This window comes from Nyctereutes procyonoides, unplaced genomic scaffold (genome assembly GCF_905146905.1).
Source record: "Nyctereutes procyonoides isolate TBG_1078 unplaced genomic scaffold, NYPRO_anot_genome, whole genome shotgun sequence".
In the NCBI taxonomy this organism is placed as follows: Eukaryota; Metazoa; Chordata; class Mammalia; order Carnivora; family Canidae; genus Nyctereutes; species Nyctereutes procyonoides.
This window is the reverse complement of record NW_026575025.1, coordinates 1285447-1310090: the sequence shown is the minus strand read 5'-3', so window position 1 is coordinate 1310090 and position 24644 is coordinate 1285447. Positions and strand designations below refer to the sequence as shown.

Below are 24644 nucleotides of genomic sequence, written 5' to 3'. Positions count from 1 at the left end.
CAGATATATGAAAAGATGCTCAACATCACTAATTATCAAGGAAATACAAATCAAAACCAGAATGAGTAATACCTCGCACCTGTTAGAACGGCTATAATAAAAAAGACAAGAAATAACAAGAGTTAGTGAGAATGTGAAGAAGAGAGCCCTTGTGCACCACTGGTGGGAATATAAACTGGTTGCAGCCTCTGTAAAAAAAATAATATGGAGGTTCCTCAAAAAATTAAAGAGAGAGCTACCATATGATCCCACAATTCCACTTCTGTGTATTTATCTGAAGAAAATGAAAACACTAACTCAAAAAGCTGCCCCCCCCAGCCCCCGCCCCAGGGCACCTGGCTGGCTGAGTCAATGGAGTGTGCAACTCTTGACCTTGGGGTTGTGAGTCTGAGTCCCACACTGGGTGTAGAGGTTACTTTAAAATCTTGAAAAAAAAAAAAAAAAAAAGAAAAAGAAAAAACTGCATACCCATATCCACTACAGCATTATTTTCTCTTTATTTTTTCTCTTTTTAAAAAAGTTTTACCACATATGTTTTTTTCTTTTTTTTTTTTTTTAAATTTTATTTATTTATTCATGAGAGACACAGAGGGGGGCAGGGGACAGAGGCACAGGCAGAGGGAGAAGCAGGTTCCATGCAAGGAGCCCAATGTGGAACTTAATCCTGGGACTCTAGGATCATGCTCTGAGCTGAAGACAGACGCTCAACTGCTGAGCCACCCAGGTGTTCCTGCAGCATTATTTTCAACAGCCAAGATATGGGAACAACCTAAGTGTCCATCAACAGATAACTGGATAAAGAAAATGTGGAGTACACACATACACACACCCTGGATATTATTCAGCCATAAGAAAGAATGGAGGGCATTATGCTAAGTGAAATAAGTTAAGACAAAGATACTCTATGATCTCACTTATATGTAAAATCTTAAAAACAAACAAAAAAGGATGCCTGGGTGGCTCAGTGGTTGAGCATCTGCCTTGGGCTTAGGGTGTGGTCCTGGGGTCCCGGGATGGAGTCCCACATCCAGCTCCTTGCATTGAGCCTACTTCTCCCTCTGCCTATGTCTCTGCCTCTCTCTCTCTCTCTCTCTCTCTCTCTCTGTCTCTCATGAATAAATAAATAAAATCTTAAAAAACAGGGCTTCTCCAGTGGCACAGTGGTTTAGGGCCGCCTGCAGCCTGGGGTGTGATCCTAGGGACCTGGGATCGAGTCCCACATCGGGCTTCCTGCGTGGAGCCTGCTTCTCCCTCTGCCTGCGTGTCTGCCTCTCTCTTTCTCTCTGGGCCTCTCATGAATAAATAAAATCTTAAAAAACAAAAAATCTTAAAAAAAAAAAAAAAAAACCCAGATTCACAAATACACAGAACAGGATTGGTGGTTGCCAAGGGTTGGACATATGGGAGTGGGCAAAAAGGCTGAAAAGAAAAAGATCAAAAGGTACAAACTTCCCATTAGAAAATAATTTAGGGGCAGCCCTAGTGGCGCAGCGGTTTGGCGCCGCCTGCAGCCTTGGGAGTGATCCGGAGACTCGGGATCAAGTCCCACATCGGGCTCCCTGCATGGAGCCTGCTTCCCCTTCTCCCTGTGTCTCTGAATAAATAAATAAAATCTTTAAAAAAAAAAAAAAAAGAAAATAATTTAGCGTGGTAACTTTAGTTAATAGTACTATACTGCATATTTGAAAGTTGCCTAGAAAGTAGATCTTAAAAATTCTCATCAAAAGAATAACATTTTTGGAATGTTCACGGATAGTAACTCACTTACCATGGGTGATCATTTCAAATACATACAAGTACTGAATAGTTATACTGCACACCAGAAACAAATTTAATGTTTTATGTTCCTTAGGTGTCAATTAAAAAAACAAAAAACAATTGCTTAAAGCAAATACAATCCAGATGCCAACAGAACGAACAGTAAAGTAGAAGAAATCTTATAAGGGGAGGGGGCTTAACACCATTGCTTACCATTGTTTTTCTCACTGTCAGCAGGTTTCATCTGTATAGGATGATGCATCTAAAAAGGAAAACACACAAATATCACTGTACACATTGAGAGCATTCAGAAATATGAGGACTCTAAAGGCAAGTATCAAAACTAGAGCCTTAAGAGTTTTCTCTGACCTCACATCTGCCTCACAATCATTTCTTCCCAAAATATCAGACAGAATGTGAATCCAAAGTCGAAATTCTGTTGGCTAAGAGAAAACTAAACGACTTTCAGCCTATCTTCTTTTAAATGTTCCCTTCATGTCTTCCTTTATATCAATCTCTGTGGCAGTCACCTTTTTCCCAAAATGGTTTTCAGTGTGTGCCTGACATGTGTAAGTATGTTCCATATGTCAAAACCACCGTTCCACTTATTAGTAGGAGCTTTCTTACCCCTGGGAGGACCTTCATGTTGTGAAGAGCATTCTGAGCTTCTAATGCAGCTTTGCGGGTGTAAAATGTAACAAAACAGCACCCTGCAATAAACAAAATTTCACCAAATCAAACCAGTCCTTTGGAAGCAGATAATTCCTACAGCACTGCCTCCACCACGGACATACTGCAACTTCAAAGAGAAGGCTGGGTTTATTAAAATTAGCACACACCCCAACTCCAAAGGAGAGAGAAAAAGAGAGGAGGGGGAGAGTGAGGCAAAAAAAAAAACCCGTTACTTTCTACACATTTTCCTTATTGTTATACTCTCTGAATTCTACTAAAATTCCTTAGCTGCTCCTCTAACTTCTCTGGGAAAGATAACTTCCCTTACAAATGTCACAGTACCATGCCATTCAAGCCACCCTACTTGGAGCACCAGGTAGTGTGCTAGGCAAGACCCTCAGGAACAGAAAAAGAAACAGGGGCCCGGCACTCTTGCGGCTTATAGTCTACCAGGAACTAACTCATTCTTTCTCAGAATAAATCATTCCTTACATTGTAGTCAATTTCTACCATATGCCTCAAACATAATGACCACTTATTAAATTATAAAATGACTAAAGAGCAAGAAACTCTTAATATCTTTTTTTTGGACTTTTGGTTCTCATCAAATATAATTAAGCTTCTAACAGCACATGGCCCTGAGGAGATCTGCAGATTTTGTGCTTTTATCTTTATTAGGGATGTGAGGGGAGAAGTGTGTCTTATAAATATGGGCTTCTAGCCCTATGAGATACAATATTGATTCCTTTCAAAATCACTCTGCAATTAAGATTTTAGATTACTGCATGTTATACTGCCAGTCATTTTCAGAAACTATAATGCTTTACATTTTAGGTTAACTATGCCACAAAAAGAAAATACTTTCTCTGCTTCTAGACCCTCTATTATTAAGCTGGCTTCAAACATAACAATCCGGGTAGCCCTGGTGGCACAGCGGTTTACCGCCGCCTGCAGCCCAGGGTCTGATCCTGGAGACCCGGGATCGAGTTCCACGTCGGGCTCCCTGTGTGGAGCCTGCTTCTCCCTCTGCCTCTCTCTCGTTTGCTCTGTGTCTCTCATGAGTAAATAAAACAATAAAATCTTAAAAAAATAAAAAATAACAATCCTGCTTGGGATGCCTGGGTGGCTCAGTGGTTAAGTGTCTGCCTTTGTCTCAGGGTGTGATCCTGAGGTTCTGGGATCGAGCCCCGCCTTGGGCTTCCTGCAGGGAGCCTACTTCTCCCTCTGCCCATGTCTGTCTCTCATGAATAAATAAAATCTTAAAAAAAAAAAAAATCCTGCTGTTCACATTTGCACCATAGAAAAGCTTCCACTGAAAATTATTCTGAAATCCATTATTTGGAAAAGAATATTGTATGTGCATGTACAGGGCAAAGCTAATGGCTTTTCTACCATTGCTATGAAGTTTCTACTCTGCTAGGTATTTCTGGAAGTATCTCAGCCTTTCTTCCATTCATTTTGTAGGCTACAACAAACAGGTTACTTACAAACAGGTCCCTCCTGGTTGCTAAGCCATCCTGCCAGGCCTCTGTAACACTAACAGAAAGCAATACATAGGGTGTGGACAGTCTTTTTTTTTTTTTTTTTTTAAGATTTTGTTTATTTATTCATGAGAGACACACAGACAGAGGCAGATGCTTAACCTCTGAGCCACCCAGGCATCCCTGGACAGTCTTTTTCTTTCAGCTTACTCTAGCCAAAACACCAAAGAAAACCTTATGTGGTTAGTTTATGTCAACTTTGTCACTCAATCTCCAAGATCAAGAGACATTCACATAAAAAGAGAGAAAGACACACACACAACACACACACACACTCATGAGTCTGTCTCTTGAATTTAGAGCTCTTGCAAAGGACCGCCTACGATCCAATTTACAAATTATCCTCATGATGTCACCTTAACTTTTTATTTTTATGCCATTTAATGTGTTTGGGCTGGAAGATAACTACTATAAAAGGACATACTTCTTCCCTTGGAATGTAACCAGAGGAGCATTCTGGCAAGTACATGACAGAAATTACCTATAAAACCCAAAGCCCTTACCTTTGCTCTGAGGAGGATTTTGGCTCCTATCCCTTAGGACATTGATTTCATAGACAGCACCATACTGTTCAAAGAGTTCCCTCAAATCCTTCTCAGACCAGGTTCTTGGAACCTGGCCCACAAACATCTTGATAGCATCAAGATCTGGTTGGTCTGGGTGGTCCAGGGTGCCGTTCATTTTCTTTGAGCTGCATGAAACAAAATATAGTTTCCATTATGTATTCACAGTACTCTCCAAAGGGAGGTGTTTTTCTTTTTTTTCCTTTAAAGATCTCAACTACTTCCTGAAAAAGTAGGGGGAAAGAATTCTACTTCTTTTCACTACTGCCATTCAATATACCAGAGTTCCCTGGTCCTCCCCTTCACCATGGCCATGCCTTCCATTAGATCCCAAAATGAAGTCACAATTCTGATTAGGACATTCTGGGTTTTAACTAAGGAACCAAGTATCACTCATTCCTTATCTACCTGTACATTTTCAGAAGAACTTAAGCAGTAAAGTTCCTGAAGTTTTCAGTTTTGAAGCACAGTTAACAAAACTTTAAAAAAACGTGCACAAAAATCACAAAGGACTACTGATTATGGGTAAGATTCAAAACTCCCTATGTATACAATGACAGGTGAAAAGTTTTCTTTTAGCAGATGTTAAAACGGAAGCACTTGATTTCCAAAGCCTGAGCTAAGAAATGAGTTAATGTCAGCCTGGGGCTCCTGGCTGGCTCAGTCATCAGTAGAGCATGTGACAATCTCAGGGTTGTTGAGTCTGAATCCCACTTTGGGGCAGGGGCTGGGGGAAGTGGAGCGGGGAGAGGGAGAAAGTTGGCTTTTGAATGTTGATGTCTCAGGCCTAGTCCCCATGCTCTTGAGTTCTGCCTCTCCCAGACCGAAACAAAGCTTTGCCTTTTAAACAGTCACAGTCCTATCACATCAAACTTGTAATGCTCCTACTTAATACCTTCTTTTTTATCCCCTCCGCACCGACAAGAACCTAAGAGGATTCATTCCTGGACTACAAATGTTTCCACTGAGAAAGAATCAAAGTCCTTTTCCTACCACTGCCTAAGATCTTGCTCAACCATTAACAACTTAAATTCCAAATCGCTAGCATGGTTAATTAACCACTTCATCATATTCAAATTTGCCGTGTCCTAATATCAACCCTAAGGAAAATGCTAGTTTTCTTTAAAGGAAAAATAATAGTTTTTCCATCACTGCTATCTTCTCAACAATAGCTGAAGATCCCTGAGAATGCTGGATCTATGGCAGGTAGCTCAATCTCTGTATTTTAACTCCTAAATTTATTTTCTTTAAAGATTTGATTGAGAGCGAGCGAGCACCACACATAAGAGCACGAGGAGGGGCAGAGGGAGTCGGGAGACTCCTGAGCAGACACCCCAGTGAGCATGGTTTCCAAGACTCTGAGATCCCAACCTGAGCTGAAATCAAGAGTCAGATGCTTAACGGACTGAGCCATGCAGGCACCCTGTTAATTCCTAAATTTCTTATAACTGAACCCCACCGGAGCTATTTACACATTACCTTTCCTCAATCTCACACTAAATATCAAAGGTGTAAGACAAATGGCATATATAGACTGACTCTTGTCACAATGTCTGTGAAGGTTTCCCATACTCTTTCAGGTTAATTCGATCAGTTCCGTCAGGACTTAAACTGTACTAAATTTCCACCTTCATTACAGTATATCACTGTTTAGCATCATCTGGCTGTATCTATCTCTCCCAACCAGACTGACAGTTCCTTGAAGGCAGAAGCTGTTTTATTTGCTATTCATTCTTACAGCCACACCTAGTACAGCAGCCGGTTCAAAGAAATATTCAGATGTGGGATGGGAGCAATTTCTTGTTCTCAACAATTCTCCCTTTAGTTTAAGCAACTAATCCTGACAAAAATGAACACTGTGCACAAAGAGAGCTCACACATTAAAGAGCAGCTAGGATCTCCTGTGATTATTTGATTCTCAGAAGATCAATATCCTTTTTTTGCCCAAGTGTTTTGAAATGCATTGTTTTATTGGCTTCCTTTACTAATTCAAACCATTTGTGGCAAGTTTGTAAAAATATACTGGAGTTGCTTGTAGAAGCTTAATCCCAGTGTTCTAACAAATCATGCTACTATGATTTTAAAAAAAAGCTCTGTAACTAATGAAACAATGGTTGTCGGTCCCTACAACTTGCCACCAACAGGCTTAATTATCAGCTTTAATATTATTTTATTAAAATGCTGCTAGTCTTTAATCATGTTGCTATTCCAGGGAGGGTTAACAGAGAACCCAAATGGTGTTCAGAATATGTTTTGATGATAAGGATGCTGACACTATTTTTAAGAAGAGGCAGTTTATTAATTCATAATTATACTAGCAACAACAGCTCTCAGTCTAGCCTTTCTGTCTGCATTTGTGTGTCATTTCCAAATTTTCTACATCACAGTTTAGTGCAAAAGGATAAGCATAGTCTATATTATATATATATATATATATATATATATATATATATATATGATTTAGAGTTTATCTAAACGTGCAGTGGAGACTCGGCATTCTAGACAAATGCCCTCCCTTTCTCTCTTTACAAATCTTTCTCCATTTCTACGTGTCCACCCACTCTACAAACCATCCTTTCCCCCAGTGTATACCAATTCACTAGCCGGAAGAATCCCCTAGACCAGTGCTATTCAATGCTAAGGACCAGGGAAAATCTTCAAACTTAACCCTTTTGAAACTTTTATAATAACTAGACTAAGTAATTATCAGGCCAGGTTGAAGATGCTGTGGACATCACGTAGCTGGAGTTTTGCATTGACTTATTTCTTCCTCTAATAAATACTGGGCACGGCACTTACTTATACAGGCCAGATGCTGTGTGAAATGTGGTATATGTTGGTGATAAGGAAAATGTGGGTATCAACTATTATTGTGTTGGAAGAGAATGTTCTTCTAACCTCAACCTTCCACACATACTTCCAGCATGCGTGTTGTCCTTAGTTAAAAGTTACCACTGCATAAAAAAAGTCACATGGGGACCAGACTCTTAGTGTGATATGGCAAGGACCCACATCATCCATGTATGGCATTTACTCTACATATCACTAAAAACACTCTCAAATGTGTGCCTTACCTCCCCATTGATGGAGAGCCCCTCAGAGTCAGTGATCATAAATTTCTGATATTATAACTACTCAAGACCAGTGAATTCAGCAGCCCCCTGGAGAAGTACCTTTACTGTCCCTTGTCATTCCTAAGAGGCAAATCTATGGAAATTCTTATCCTCTGTGAAAGTATTGACCAGAGAGTAGGATGGAAGAGGGGAAAAGCAGGGCCTGTAGCAGTGAGGGAAGAAGAGAGATGAGGAGGGGGCAAGTGTTTTAGGGGAGAGGTATAGCACCAACTCATCTCTTTTTATGTTTCAGCTTCTAGCAGAATCATTAAGAATGAGAAATTATGAAAAATCAGGACCAGAGGCTGCCTTGTCCACCATGATTCTTGATGGAACATGGCATAGGAAAATAAAAGAAACAATTTGGAAGCGAAACGGGAGAGAGAAAACAAAGAGCTTTATATTGAAAGCACACTTCTGTTCAGAATTCTTGAACCCTCCTTTCTCTTTCTCCTATCTCTCTCAAAACTTCCTGGCCCCAGGCCCAGCTCAGGGAGGCAGTCGATGTTCTGTCCCTCTTTCCTATCCCCTGACCCCCAGCTAACTAGACTATGGCGTGGATCTTAATCTAACAACTGATCTACTGACTAGCCAGAAAGCTGACTTATGCCTAAAACAGAAAGGCAGGCTTGGCTTGTTCCTCAGAGATGCACTGAGCAAGACAATAGCCACTGGCCACATGCAGCTACTGCACAGGACAGGAGAGATACAGAACATTTTTATCATCATAGAAACTTCTGTGGCACAGAATACTGCTCTAAAGAATCTGGAACTGGCTAAGAGAAATAGGCAGTGGTGAAGTCAGAAGTGGGAAAGTTTCATCTAGAGATAGCATAAGTTAACAAGATAAAAGGGCAGTGGCAAGAAGTAACGGAGGTCATGCTATGACACAGATGAAGGCTAAAAACATGATACCAAGTGAAAGAAGACAATTGCCAAAGGCTACACATTGTGTGACTTCATTTATGTGAAATTTCCAGAACAGACCAATCTATAACAGATGCGTAGGAATAGGAACTGGGGGTAGGGAGAGGACTTCTACGAGGTATAGAATTTTTTCTTGGAGGTGATAAAAGTGTTCTGGAATAAGACAGTGGTGACAAGCTGCACAACTTTGTGGATAGTAAAAGTCACTGTGTTGTGCACTTTTAAAAGGGTAGATTTTGTGTTGTGTGAATTATATCTTAATTTGAGAGAGACAGAGACAGAGAGAGGAGTGAGAGACCAGGCTGGAAGGGCAGTGGCAAGGCAAAGCCATGCTGTCCCCACAGTTATGAGGTGGATGAAAAGTAGAAGTAGCAGCACATGCAGACAGAGCAGAACATGTGTCCTGGGTCAGAAATGCGGCAGTTTCCACACCTTCCAGCTGTGGAGTTCCTTATTAGTCTGGTCCATGTGCATGTACCCTCACAAGAAAACCCTTTAATATACGCTAGCTCGTGTGAATAAATACTAACTTCATGTCTGTTTAAAAAAACATTTCCTAGAGAGCCTGTGTGGCTCAATGGTTGAGCGTCTGCCTTTGGCTCAAGGCATAGTCATGCAGTCCCAGGACCGAGTCCCACATGGGGATCCCCTCGAGGAGCCTGCCTCTCTACCTGCCTGTGCCTCTCTCTCTCTCTCTCATGAATACATAAATAAAACCTTAAAAAAATTTTCCTTGGAAGGGGGGGAACAAAATGGGTAGAAGGGATTAAAAAGTAGAAGTATAAATTCCTAGTTATAAAATAAGTAAGTCATGGGGATGTGATGTAGATCATGGGAATAAAATAAAACTATTAACTCTGCAAGGTGATAAACAGTAATTAGACTTACTGTCATGACCATTTCACAACATCCACAAATGTCAAATCACTGTGTTCCACAACTGAAACTAATATATTATATTTCAATTATACCTCAATAAATTTTTAAAAATCATTTCCGAAACTTTTCATTACTCATTTTTTTCACTCACTTCTTCTCAATACCTGTTGACCTCCATTTATTTGTTCATTATATAAATAGAAAAATTTCAGATGCCTACCAATCCTTCCAACTCCTCAAGAGGCATAAACATTTGTTGCCTCCCAATCTCCAGCCAGCCACCCACCCCTATCAGGTCCCTCTCTGTGCTATGGAAACTGGCACAGAAGAACACGAGAATAAAAAGGACCCAGAAACACCGGCCTGAATTACGTACCAGCTGTTCTCTAGTGCAAACAAGACAAAATGCATGTATGCTGGAAGGAAGAATTTCCATTTGGATACAGGGAAATCTTCCTGTTAGTCGGAGTGTTTGGTACTAGAAAAAGCTAGTGATAACGAGTTTTTTTTTTATAATGGTTTTTATATCACCTTTCAACAACTGAACAGGCTAACTATCTGCTTGTGAAGGTTTTCAGCCTTCTTCCCTGAGGAAGGGAGATAATGTCTAGAGACTTTATTTCAGTGACCACCTTTAATTAAAAACAAAACAGAACAAAACAAAAAACTCACAGGGCTTAACATTCATTCACCTGTATTTCCCAAGTTCCTACTATGTGCAAGATACTATACACTATAGGGGGCTATAAAAGGGAACTGAGCAATACCTGCCCTGAAGGCAATGACATCGAACAATTGGAAAGACACAATTATAATGTCCTATAAATATTTACACAGATATCTAAAAGTTCTGTGAAAGAAAGCAGCTAGGATACTGGGGGTGGTTTTGGGATTTTTTGGGGAGGAGGAGGGTGGGGATTTAAGCTGGATGGACAATGGGGCTGGAAACAGTGCTGTACAGCATGGAGTGACGAGGACATGGTAAAAACTCCGAAAAAAGAGATGAGAGCATTAGAAAGATAGAAAGGGACTTGAGAAAGGGGAGAGTACACAAACATTTTAAAAGATTAGAAAAAGGAGAGAAAATATTAGAAAATCAATGAGAATAAACACTGGAAAGACCCAATAAAGGGCTTTTCACGTGATACTGACAGGGTTGGGCTTTATTCCAATCTTTAAACAAGGAAGTGATCAGATTTGTCTTTTATTTTTTTTTCAGATTTGTCTTTTAAAAGACACCTGACAATATAGAGGATGAAATAAAATGGGAAAATATGGAGACTTCTGCACAAACTAGCTCCTAAGATTAGGGCCCAGTTTCAAGCAATGCTGAAAATTTTGGGGGCAGGACCCACTAGGGAGATCCCTTGATGAAAAAGATGAGGAAAAAGAAGTTACTGATCACTCCTGGGTTCTAGTATAGACCATGTGGAAACGTGATTCTGCATAGGAAGCTTAGGGGACACTTGGGGGATAAATACATAGATCTGAGAATAGAGAAGTACATCCGTACCCCCTTAAGCCAAAGGAAAGCCAAGAGAAAAGGGCCTGAGCTACAACTCCTGGACAACATCCATCTCCTAGGGTACAAGCAAAATTAAGAGGAACCAGGGAAGCTGAAGAGCAGTCAGAGCAGAATCAAGGACACTGTTAAAAATAAGGATAGGAACTACAGCTCAGGTCCTCCAACCTTTCCACACCACCACCAGCCATTCTTCTGTGTTGTAAAGAAATTCTGAAATAGATACATTGCTAGATCACATTCCCAGGCAAAATCACTTGAGAGAGAAAACCACTGACGTCAAGTCTCCTGCTAAAGAGTATGAGTTAAAAGAAGGGCTGAGAATCCAATAAAAAAGTGGCAAACACGATTCTCAAGAACTTTCTTCTTCCCAACTATGGTATTTTGGCATACAGTAGCCGTGGGAATGGGCCCAAGGACTTGAAATGAAAGGAGCTGTTGGCTACCTGGCTCAATGACACTTGAGGCAGCCTGGTCGAAGGGGCAAAAATAAAAAGAAGGTATCATTAAACTTGATTTTAGGTCCAAGGCTGACATCAACTGTCCTCAGGCAAGTCAATAATAGCCTCTCTCAACTGGGTTTCTCATCTGTAAAACAGGGGCAACAGCCAGTACCCAATTAACTTCCGGAAGCTTTTGTAGGATGGAGAACTAAAACAAATGCAAACGCACTTGAGGGGGAAAATGATGCAATGCTGTCCTCCTCCATCACCTCTAACTGAATGTGCTGCAGTCAGTCCACTAGCTCTAGGACTTTAGTGTGCATGAATGTAAACTACATGAGATATTGCTAAAATACAGATTCTGGGGCCCAGTTCTAAGCATAAGAATACCTAGGCATGGGTCCAGGGATCAGCATTTTTATGTTCCAGGTAACTTTCATGCAGTGATCTGTGATCCAGATTTCACAGGATACTGAATTAGTCTAACCTTGTGAAAGATGACAAATCAGGTTGAGGAAAAATGCTGTATCTAAGGACTGAACAAAGGCAGTCCTTTGGCAAAGCATAGAGAGAAACTGTTACAATGAAAGATAATCTGAGCCACAAAGTTCTATTTCTAAGGAGACATATCTGGCACATGGGAGTATTTCTATTATGTATTAGGTCTTTATGATGGCCTTCACTGTGATTTCACCTGTTAGCTACGGCTAAAATAAAATTTTAGCAGTAAAAAACTCACATATAAAGACACATCTAAATTACCATTATTTTAGACACTATAGAGAAGGCATAGCATCCATTTCAAATGAGCAAGCCAGCTAACTTTGAGGGCCCCCAAACTATTCCACGGAGAACTGTTCAGAATCTGCTATTATCCACACCGTTACACGTAATCCCAGGGTAAAATGGTTTCCAATGGAGGCCTAATCTCAAGGACTTTTCCTACCACCTGTTATCTAGGGACTCTTCTACCATTTAATATTCTTGGCTTTGAATAACCTAAGGCTCATCTGCTTGAGGTTTCAAGATACTCTGAAGCCTGGTTAAAGTAACTGAAGTCAGGAGTTAGAAATGTGTTCTTCTCCACCAAATACAGAATTCAGGTTCTCTAGAGCTATAGCTTAGGGCCAAGTTAGCGACCTAGTTATGTACAATGGCAGTATCACTTCCTGAACAGTACTACACACTGATTAGATTTCTCATTCTCATGTTGAAAATTTGGGCAAACTGCCAATCAAAATTGATCCAGTTTTGCTATATTTTTTTTGGGGGGGGGGTTCATCTAACATCACTGAAATCATGTATTCTGTGGCATTTTCAATTAGACTAGGAAAAATCAGGGCCTGGGGTTATAGTTTAGATGCCAATACAGCATCCTGCATATATTACTAAATACACTCTAGCAACCAGTCTCCTCTGTGATAGGAGTCTAAGAATTTGGTATAAATAAATAACTTCCCAAAAGATTGTTTGAAATGGCAAACCCAATGCAAAGCAGTAAAGCTAAGGTTAAAAAAATAAATAAAAATAAAAAACCTTGGAATCTATCATATGGGAAAACACTACAAGTTGAAGGAATGCAGCACACTTGAGTTGATGTTGCTGCTCATGTATCAAATGCACCCTTCTGTAGAGAACTTAGTTACACCCCCAAGGAAATCAACAGTAATGAGAATCAGACTACAACAAAAAATATTAATAGTGTGGACTCTTGCTTCCTCACCCAATTTTTTTCTTCCCTCTTTCAGGGAAAGCAACCAGTTTCATCAAATAACAAGGAAAACAGCCCAGTTCCTCTGCTTATGATAAAAATTAGACAACAAAAATACTTACACAGGACTGGAATTCAAAGAGCAATGATCCACCATCATTTCTGGAAGGAAATCCAACTTAAACGCAGCCATCACCTCACTCTCCCCTTCAGAAGCCAATGATATTAACTTGCTGCACTTGTCTGATCCACAAATACACACAGCTTTAGCTTCCTGGGCCCCACAAAAAACACAAAGTGGAAACAGGAGCTCAGGGAAACCAGCAATAAGTGCCACAGAAACAGGCAGGACTGGGGAGGGGAAAGGGAGTACTGGATTAAAAGGGGGATGTGAGCATGTGAAGGGAGGCTCAGCCCAGCACACAATGAAAGTGCTGATGCGCCAGGGCTGGGTTTGTGTGATTTTCCCTGGCGAAGCAGTACTAAGTGCACTGTCAGATAAATAGAGTGTCAGATCCATGAAGATAGCAGTGGCTAACAGAGCAGAAGAAACACAAACTTGTTTCACATCCTCCAAACTCCTTTCTGCAAATCAGGTTCTGAGGGCCCCGAAGCCTTAAACTACCTGAGGGGAAAAAAAAAACAAAAAAACAACCCCCCCCAAAAAAAACCAAAACCAAAAAATAAAAAAATAAAAACAGAGAAGGGGGGGCGGTGGAAAAGCTCACCTCATGTGGTCTGAAAATATTTCTGGAAAGGAAAATTGTGTTGTTGTCCTTGGTTTAAACTTCAGTTTCCATGTGCCAAAGACAGCAATGAGCATGGTGCTGGGTCCAAACTGACCTCAGCATAGTCACACAGGAGTGGTTCACACCAGCAGAAGCAGGCCAGAGGAAAGCTGACTAAAGAAGGGGTCACCAAAAACCTAATTGCTCACAGACTTCTACCTCCACTGGACCAACCTCAACTTCTTGGTGGTGTGCTGAGAGCAAAGTGTGCTCCCTAACGTTCCTCATCAGAGTGAAGGACTTTTTAAAAATTCCTGCTTCGATGACCTTCATTAGGTGGGATAGGCAAAACTTTACTCTGAATCTTATTTACCAGAAAATTTAAAAAGCAAAAATAAAAATGGAATAGTAATATTCTGCCTTCTGATGAAGTTCTAGGAAATAATGTCTTTTCTGTTGTTTGACCTTTCTAGAAAAACAAACAAAAACAACCAGGGTGATGATAATGACAAAGAAGCAGGGCCCACTAGAAACAAACACTCAAACATGTAAGGGAAGAAGAGAGGAATGTAAAGTAAGTCTCTTCATTCTCTGTCTTCCTTTAAACTGATGCTAAAACCAAGATTAATGAATGCCACATAAAAATTCTATTATGGGTGAGCAGTAGAAATGGATATACTTAGCAGTCAAGGCAGATGTGGTGCTCCCATTCTCAATTTAGCTTCCCATCCTCCAAACAACAAATGGTGGCATTTCAATATTTAGGCAGTGACTCTAAAACTCTATCTCTGAAGGCTCCCAAACTGCGCAGGCCTTCTTTCCATTTTTATCATTAGGATTGCCTTACCTCAAAGATTTCACTTCACTCAAGCTCAGTTCTCAACACAGGGAATTTTGAAAAAAGGAAGTTATGTTCAGCCTGTAAAGAGGTAAACAAATGAACTCCTAAACGTATAGCGTTACTTAAAAACAAAAATAATGAAAGGCAACATGTCATTGCATAGGCCTAAGTGTTGCAGCCTGGCTAACAATGGCTGACCCCTGGTCTGCATCTGACCATGGAAGGTAGAAACTGTCTTCTGTCTAATATACCGGCATAACCATCCAAAAGTTAGAATTACAACAGCAGTTATCTGCTCTTCTATTCTGCCAGAGACCCTGGCTCCTTGGATCTACTACTTTAGAGACAGAAGTGGGAGAAGTGGCAGGGGGGTGGGGAGTGAAGCCAGGCTGCAGTGAGAAGAGACTGCAACTGGCACACAGCACACAGTTCACCAAGTGCTGACTCCCAGATAGGCAGAAGACAGTAACCCTAGCTGGGACTGGTTAAGTTACTGGTTAGGTTTGTCCTAGTTTCTTCATGTACTCTGGAGCTGGTCACATGCCTCTTCCTATAGAAAGCTATCAGGACCAAGGAGTAACTTTGTGAGGTTGGTTAACAACCAAGTTAGTTTTTTGTTTGTTTTGTTTTTTTAGTTCAAGGGTTCCTTTAAAAAGGAATCAACAAATTTTAAGGAATCTCACTGGTTATTGTTATACTTTTACTATTCACTAGAAATATATCTAATTCATCTTCATTTTCATCAGAATCACATGCATAACAAGAGAGTATGTACTGCAGAAGACTACTGAGCAGCCAGGCACTGCTCAGCATATGAAAGGATATGTACTCCTTATAGTAATTTTTACCAACCAAGCCAAAGGTCGAAAAGCACTCGTTTTAGAGTAATGTTTTAAAATCCACTTTATAATTAGAAGACAAGACTGCTTTAAAAACTTAAAGGATGGAAATGTTATTACATGAAGGAGAGTGCTTCTATTTAGGCAGGTCACAAGAGTCATTTCAGTATAATTAAATTCAACATGCTTGTGGGAAAAGAAAGCACAGAAATTAATCACAAGTCACACTTTTAGAAAAAAGATTAAAAAGTTAAGTGATGATAAAAACAATTATTCAAACACAAAAAAGCAGATGTTAAGGGAAAATTATAAAGTAGAATTAGCAGTTACAGAAAACTGCCCACAAGTTGTTTTTTAAATTTCTTAATCAGAAACACATTCCAGGCTTTTCCCACAAAGGATGCATTAGAAGAAGTAAAGAGATGGCAGGAAAGGTTATAACCAAGGGTCCACTGCAGGAGGTTTTAACTTTTCCTCCGTCCCTTTTTACCGTCTGTCCTCTCACTATGAATGTACATTCATGGTTTCCTCGTCTTTCCCTGATGGTCTTAGTGTTCTTTGCCTTGAATATTTTCTACTCCTTTTCTAAGGGCAACAATTTAAAAGCCCAATGATGTGAGGATAGGGATAATCAGCCTACTGTAACATTAAGAACCAAAATCATTAAAGCTGATCGGTAGATAAGGGAAACCCTCTAAAGCTCAGCACACGCTGCATTTAGAACATCAGAATGGAATGAACGATTTAAAAACTGGATTAGAAGAGAAAAATACTAGAAATCACAGCAGCTGTTTTGTCAAAGGAGTGAATGAGCAAAGAAAAGCATAAGAAAAGCATAGTTGAACAAAAAGGCCCAGGTGGCACATGCAAACGTCAAGCTAGAGGTCTATCTTGACTGATACAACCAGGGAGTTCAAGTGACGGGATTTTATACTTCACCTCAATAATCTAAATATATCTTTAAGGGCAAAAATGTGAAGTCTGGTTATATGAGCATAGAAGAAATTAGAGCTTACTGTCAAATTATAAAAGAGAATGCATGTCATTAAAAACCACCATCACTCTATATAAAGAAAAGTGTAATAATCTAGGACAAAGTTGTGACACCTCAAGATAGTTAAATGGAATCTACTCCCCACCAAGCTTCTGGCATTAGATGACAGAAGGGATGTAGAAAAGAAGTGAGCAATTGATACTACTTGAAAGTAACTAACCAGACTAACAAAATTTTAGCTTAAAACTTTTATAGGCTTGGGTGGCTCAGTGGTTGAGCATCTGCCTTTGGCTCAGGTAATGATCCCAGGGTCCTGGGATTAAGTCCCACAACAGGCTCCCTGAGAGGAGCCTGCTTCTCCTTCTGCCTATGTCTCTGCCTCTCTCTGTGTCTCTCATGAATAAATAAAATCTTTAAAAAACAAAACAAAACAACACCTTTCTGGACTTGAATTTTACTTCAAATATTGAGTGCTTCTGGGGCGCCTGGGTGGCTCAGTGGGTTAAGTATCCAACTCTTGGTTTCTGCTCAGGTCATGATCTCCAGGTCAGAGGATCAGCCACAAAGGGCTCTGCACTCTGCTTGGGATTCTTTCCCTTTCCCTCCGCCCACCCCCCCCCACCCCCATGAGTGTTCTTTTTCTAAAATTAATAAATCTTAAACAAACACAAAAATTGAGTACTTCTAATATAATCAGTGGGGTCTCCTAAGAGCTCCCAATCCAGTACTTTGCATATGCAAAAATATACTGATCAATTTAGGTAATTATCTATTTGGCACCTCACTTTGTGGAAGCTTTTTTGCAAAAATGTGACAGCTAAGTATAATTTAAAACAAGCCAAAAATCCTCTGAGTTTCCAATAAGAGTCTAGACAATGAAAAAATTTCTGAATTGGGGGGAGGGGGAGTTTTAAAGTCAAGAAAGAATTGAAATATTGTAAAGAATTTTCTATTTCAGGCACCTGGGTGGCTCAGTGGTGGACTGCCTGCCTTGGTCTCAGGTTGTGATTCCGGAGTTGGGAGTCCCGGGATTGAGTCCCACATCTGGCTCACCACAGGAAGCCTGCTTCTCCCTCTGCCTATGTCTCTACCTTTCTCTGTGTGTCTCTCATGAATAAATAAAATCTCAAAAAAAAAAAAAAAAAGAATTTTCATTTCATGGGGCACCTGGGTGACACAGTTGGTTGAGCATCTAACTTTTGGTTTTGGCTCAGCTTGTGATTTCCAAGTTGTAGGAAAGAGCCCTGCATGGAGATCTGCACAGTCTGCTTGAGATTCTCTCTCTCTCTCCACCCCTCCTGCTCATGGTCTCTCTCTAAAATAAATCAATCTTTAAAAAAAAATTCTTTTTTTTTTCTATTCCAAATCTACAATCAACGTAGGACAAAAAGGACCAAATTTAGTCACTGTTGTATGCAAATTGGTTTGACTATAAAATTATCATTTATGGTACACTGAGAGGATATGACAAGGTTGAAGAGAACCTACCTACCACTTTTTTGAAGTCTAAAAAGTTTTCTACTTCCTCCTCCCATCCTTAATCACTATTACCTCCTCCGTCAATCAGTGTCAAACATGAAGACTAGCAGAAAGACCCTCTTATGTGCTTAGTGCTGTCAGCAAAAAAATAAAAATAAACTCAGAGCCTCCCTTGGACCTTCTAAAACTAACCCTGACCTAATAAACTGTCAAATGGTGACCACCCTTCAAATCAGGTCATATTTTCAGATTCCATTGGTTTCGGAACTTAAGTGTAATTCTTAGATGGTAACAATATACTAAGTAAGTTTAAACTTTATTTAAGCTCCAGTGCTGATTAAAAAATCAGTATGGTGAACAAATTCTGGGTCCAGGAGAGGAATGTTTATATGGAATCCACTAAGTTCTGTCCTCATCTTTGTTCTAGTTTACTCAGGGTCCGTCAGATACAAAGTAGAACAGGGAAAGGAAGTTAGCTGGGTAGCTGCTGCCTGTACAATACTTGCTACACAAGCGCTCTCTCTCTCTAGCTCTCTCTCTCTCTCGCTCTGTCTCTCTCTCTCTCTCTCACCAGGCAGCAGCTAGTTCAAGTGGGAGATAAACCTGCCTTGGGAAATGGCTAAGGAGAAAGAGTTGACAAAGAGCAAGAAAGTATTTCTAGCTTCCTAGGAATAGGAAATTACATCCCACAATATAGGAAAAAAGCCATCACCTTTCTGAATGCAATATTTTCAAATCTGCACAACAGGCCTCATGCAAGAAGGTTAAAGAGATGACCATAGAGCACACTCATCCAGCAGTTAGCCCATACCTGTGGCTTTACACTTCCCTCTCTGGACTATGTCTTCACTCTAAAAAACCAAGGAAAGAAAAATAAGTGTGCCATGCCTGTACTTCCCATAATTCCAGATATGTACATCCTTTCCTAAGAAAATCCCCCTTCTGTTATCATGGCCTAGAATTAAAACAAACCCCCCATCCAAACCTCCTCCTTCTCCCATTTTTAAAGTACACAATACCTTAAAATATAAATTGCATTTAGTAGCTCAAAATTAACTTTAAAATATCATCAATTTAAAAGATGGCGAAATAAAAATACTAAAATACAGGCTTGTACCCAAATGTCGCAACAAATAGCAAAACAATGATTACAACTTATGAGATTGAATTCCAGTAGATTTAGGTCACCAAAAAAGTCATTTTTAGCATCTGCTTTTGGATGAGAAACTACTATAGAGCTAATAAAGGCCTTATTATTCTTTTAGCAATCAAGGATTATGTTATAAATGTGGAGAGACCATGCTATTTCCCCAAAGCAACCTTCCTGAATAGGTAGGAGCCAGGGCTAAAACTCTTCAAAGGCAACCAAGTTCCTGCCTGTGTAAATGCATCTCAGTGGCCCTAGGGCAGTGGTGAACCACTGAAACAAACAAACAAAAAAAATCAGAAGATGGGGAAGTTAATTGGAGCTAAAAGCAAACAGAGGAACCACAAAACCAATTTGTTTTATTTTTAAACATTATCGAACAATCTTGCGAGTAAAAAATTGATTCTATAAAGCTGCACAAATTCCTACAAACTTTCTTCTACACCCTCTGCCTGTTGGACCTCTGTTTGGCCCTGGCTAAAGACAGAGAATTGCCAAAAGTCATCAAGGATGAAGCCTACTTTGGAAAGTAAGAATTCTGAAAGACAAAGCCAGAACCAGAACTATGAGACACTGCACCCTACCTTCCTGAAGAAAAAGATGTTTCTTACCTAACAAAAATAGGTGCTTAAGCACTTGACTTTCCATGTGGATCTAATCGGTTTTCCAATTTGGTTAATGAAGCAGTGATGCTTCCAATCATTTTAAGGCAAAAATCTAGATTAACAAAAAACCTTCCAAAAGCATTTACTTGGAGTTTCCTACATCATCAAAAGTTATTAAAAAGAAAAGAACTTACATTTACTAACTTCACAATACCTCACTTGATCCTGTATCACTATCACCCATTTAAGTGGGGACTACTCTAAGTAATTAGTTGCTAAAATAATCTATATAAGGGATTCTAACCCCAGAATCCGTGGTGTGTCTGTCTCTCTTCAGAAATGTGACCATCATCTAGGAAGTACAAACTTCTACTGAGGCAGTGTGTCCAGAGGGTTCTGGAATAGTGGTTACACATTGGAGAGCTGAGAGAAAGTTAAATTTCTACTTGCTGGGGGACGTGGGTGACTCGGTCAATTAAGCATCTGCTTCTGGCTCAGGTCACAACCCCAGGCTCCTGGGATTGAGCCCCACATCTGGCTCTCTGCTCGTTAGGGAGCCTGTTTCTCCCTCTCCCTGCTACTCCCCCCTACTAGTGTATGCTGTCAAATAAGTAAAAAATCTTTTTATTTTATTTTTTAAAGATTTTATTTATTTATGAGACACACAGAGAGAGAGAGAGAGAGAGAGAGAGAGAGAGAGAGAGAGAGAGAGAGGCAGAGACACAGGCAGAGGGAGAAGCAGGCTCCATGCAGGGAGCCCGATGTGGGACTTGATCCCGAGTCTCCAGGGTCAGGCCCCAGGCTGAAGGCAGTGCTAAACCGCTGAGCCACCCGGGCTGCCCAGCAAAAAATCTTTTTAAAAGAAGTTCTACTTGTTCATTTTATTCTGGAAAACATAAAGGGCAAAGAAAAGACCTAAGAGTCTAGGAGTCATGTTTCCCAAAATGTCATATGAAACATGTATGGAACAGTTGAGAAACACTGCTGTTGTGTGAAACTGTGAGACCAGACTCAGACTGCATGCTAGCTGGGAAATCTCCAGGAGCAGAAAACAGAAGAGAGACCTGGGATTATGAAGAAAGGACAATGTATAAAAAGAGTGAAGGACACATATCTTGGTCCCAGAGAACACAGCAGCCCTACCCTAAGGGGGCTAAGAAACACCCTTATTGCCTAACCAAGAGAAAGAGAAAAATGAATTCTTTAAAAAAAAAAAAAAAAAAAAAAAAAAACCTCACTCTACTACTAAGTAACCAAACATTTTTTTTTTTTTAAGATTTAATGTATTTATTTGAGAGAGTGAGCAAGCAAGAGAGAGCACAAAGCAGGGTGAGGGACAGAGGGAGAAGCAGACTCCTCGCTGAACAGGAAGGCGGATGTGGGGCTTGAGCCCTGGACTCATGACCTGAGCTGAAGGCAGGCACTAAACTGGCTGAGCCACCCAGGCACCCCCACAAAAGACTTTTTAAAGGAAAATTCATACACACATACACACACACACAGGATCAGCACTATCTTCCTCTGCACAGACCCTTGTCACTTGAAGGAGGACAGTGGGAAGCTTTATACACAAGAAGGTATTTTCTTTAAAAGCTTTAGGTTTTTCACATCTTTCATTTCTGTAGGGAACCAAACAAAATGCCATGTGCTCTCTAAGGAAGCTGAACCGCATTTGTCCTGTACTTCATTGGGGCTCCACAGAAGTCTGTTTCTGTTAACATTATCTCCACCTTTCTCAGTCACCATAAGGGGAGGTATAAAGGCGGTTCCAAAGACAGCTGAAAAAGAGTTCAGGGGGGAAAGGTGCACCAAAAGTGGGGCTGGGGTTGGGGGGACCATCCAAGGCAACAGAGGAGGAAAGGATGAAGGGCAAGCTAGCTCTGAGGAAAACAGGCAATATTAGTCTACTTGTGAAACATTAACGTGTTCAAACAGGACCTCCTATAGAGTTTTAAAAATTGTACTTAGCAAGTCAATGGTACAAGAGACCCTGAAAGGCAGACCACCTATTCTCCAATTTCCTCAAGGAAGGATAAATAATCTGGAAAGAATTTATACTTGGTTTTGGAATTTATATGATCTTGACATGTTTCAAAGACACAACAGCTGAGCCACCTGGTCGGCTCAGTCAGTAGAGCAAGTGACTCTTAAGTTCAAGCCCCACAGTGGGTGTAGAGATTACTTTAAAAAAAAAAAAAAGATGTAAGGGTGAATGAATAGCATTACCTCTCTGGACTGATACAAAAGCACTGAGATCTCCTACACGCTTTCCTTAATATAGGCAAAGTAATTAATAACCTTTTTTATTTCTCAGAGTTTTCTGTTGGCATGAGCCTGTATGTTGAGTAAATGACAAAACACTATCCTTCCCCAGAAAGACGACCACTGACTCACTCACCAGCAATTCTTACATAGTATGCACTGAATCAAATTCTAGATACAGGGGCTGGTGGCAGACACAGTAATGTCCAATGACCTACATAAGGCCTGAACTCATGACCTTGGCCTCATTAGTCTGACTCACCAACTCTTACTAACTATTGTTAGTAAATGCCCTCAATACCTTGAAAAACTTCTTTCATATAAGGCAAGGAGTTAATGAAGAATTGAACACTATACAGATTACAGACTTCCAAATCTTTTTAAAGACAGAAGTGAAAAAAATAAAAAATAAAAATAAAGACAAAAGTGTTTCTCCCTTAAACAGAGAAGTGAAGCTATTCAGGTTGAAGATAGAGGTGGACAAGCCAGGCCCCAGCTTTTGCCTTTCCTGCACTCAGGGTAACCCCACATCTCCTGGGAGATATGAAAATAGGCCTGCATAATTCAAAAATAATAGACAATTCACCAATTTTATATCCAGCTTTGAGATGAAGTTTTTTTAAACAAATTTTCCTATCTTTTTTTAAAAGATTTTATTGACTTATTTATTCATGAGAGACACAGAGAGAGAGAGGCAAAGACATAGCAGAGAGAGCAGCAGCCTCCATGCAGGGAGCCCAATGTGGAACTCGATCCCAGGACTCCAGGATCATCCCCTGGGCAAAAGGCAGGCGCTAAACCGCTGAGCCACCCAGGTATCCCTCTATCTTTAGAATCTAACAGGTCTCCAGAAATCAAGGAATTTACGATGCCAACAATGATAATACATAAATATGTGCATCCTTGAGTTGATAGAATATAGTATTTAAAATCTGTAAGCCCTGTGTGCCTGGCTGGCTCAGTTGGTAGAGCATACAACTCTTGATCTCGGGGTCGTGAGTTAAAGTCCCATGAGTGGTGTAGAGCTTACTTTAAATAAACAAATCTGTAACCCTTATCACCTGGAAGTAGGGAGAAATATCCAGACATTCACAAAGCATCAGTAATTTTAAGAGCTAACATTTTTTGAGCATTTACCCTATACCATGTGGTGTTGTTTCGGGTGCTTTATATTTAAACCTCATACCTAGCCTATCTCCATTTACAGATGAGAAAAGACACGAAGAAATGAAGTTAACTCTCAAGATCACACAAATCCAGGCAATGAAGAAGTTGGAATATATAGTCAGGCAGTTCGACCCTTAGGTGAAAGGCTGACGCAGGTTAAAATTGTCCACATTAAGATCATGCACACAAACCACAGAAAATGTTTAAATATGGAGAGACTAAACCATAATGTTGAGTCTGACCACTTTTTTAAGGCAAATCTTTTAAGTAGGTAAATATCCAAAGTTTCAATCATCACAAAAGAAATATGACTAAGGGTACTGAAAACCACCTGCTGTTAATCAGTATGTGTGACTCTGGGCAAATTCATCAACATCTCAAAGTGTCAGTTTCTTCACTTGTACAATTAGAGAAATATGTACTTCCAAAGGAACCAAATGGGTGCCCAGAATACAACCAAGTTGCTGTACAAATTTCTAACTGGAAGAGGAAAGAAACAATGGAAATTAGGAAAATTGTGCTTTTAAAAAATGTGTTACCTTTTAGACTGCTTTGCAATACTCTTGCTTCTTTCTTTTTCCTGTTATATGGCTGATTCAATAAAAAGTTTGGGCTTAGTGCATTGGTAAACCACGTCCTCTCACCCGCATATCCTAGAAAGCCAAGTAACCAGATAAAAATATCAAATGGGAAGCTTTCTTGGGCTGCTGAGCTCATCATGATGCAAAATTTCACCAGGGCCTAGTGTTAAAATCCAGTAGAGCACTACTCCAATCCATCTACCTTCCTTAGGAACCTGTAGCAGGGGAACTGCCACTAGATTCTAATCCAGGATCCTGGGAATACATCACAACTAACTGCAGGTAGAATCTAACATTAAATGAAATAAAAATGTGTGAGAGCACTCAGCAGCAAATAGGTGGACCTAAGACTGAATGACCATAGAGAAACTAACCTTTATTTCCCTCATCCGTAACCCTGAAGGATTAAAGAGACATACTGAAGCACACTGTAAAATTCCCTGTTAGTTCCTCATTCCCAGAGCATCTCCTTCCACTGTAATTTTGCTTGATGTTGAACAGTCCAGGTCCTACACCTACATCAGGATTAGTTCTGACTTGTCTAGGTTAGTAGGGATAAAAGTTAACACTTTCTCTGTGGAGTCCACAAAAATCTTTTTCCCCCCTTGTGACACCTGTTTTATGGCTACCATTTCCATGATTCAGGTTTAAGTGTGTAGCTTCTAACTCTTTATTGACTATCAATGTGTGCTTTTCCTGACCCTGGTAGAGAAATTTATAAACAGATCTCAATCTCATCTCTTTCTCCAATGGCCAGTATGTGCTCTTTAGTGGTAACAATTTTTTCCCAGCTTAAAAAATTGTGGTCAAAAACACATACATAAAAGTTACTGTCTTGGGCAGCCCGGTGGCTCAGCAGTTTAGCGCCACCT

General features: G+C 40.2%; 1 protein-coding gene across 19 annotated transcripts in view; it reads right to left on the bottom strand.

Annotated features, from left to right (window-relative positions):
• CELF1 (CUGBP Elav-like family member 1) overlaps positions 1 to 24644 on the bottom strand; it is a 78169-nt gene that overhangs the window by 18016 nt on the left and 35509 nt on the right. For 7 of the 19 annotated variants that reach the window (XM_055314002.1, XM_055313994.1, XM_055313973.1 and 4 more), the window contains 6 exons: positions 18822 to 18861; positions 14705 to 14776; positions 13252 to 13403; positions 4475 to 4662; positions 2386 to 2468; positions 1972 to 2020 (listed from right to left, as the gene is read on the bottom strand). In XM_055314002.1, the coding sequence (XP_055169977.1) occupies positions 1972 to 2020; positions 2386 to 2468; positions 4475 to 4662; positions 13252 to 13322 (391 nt within the window). In that variant the 5' untranslated portion in view covers positions 13323 to 13403; positions 14705 to 14776; positions 18822 to 18861. Of the gene's footprint in view, positions 1 to 1971; positions 2021 to 2385; positions 2469 to 4474; positions 4663 to 13251; positions 13404 to 14704; positions 14777 to 18821; positions 18862 to 23730; positions 23827 to 24644 lie in introns of those variants that run through there. The other 12 variants (XM_055314090.1, XM_055314100.1, XM_055314070.1 and 9 more) reach the window with 7 other exon arrangements.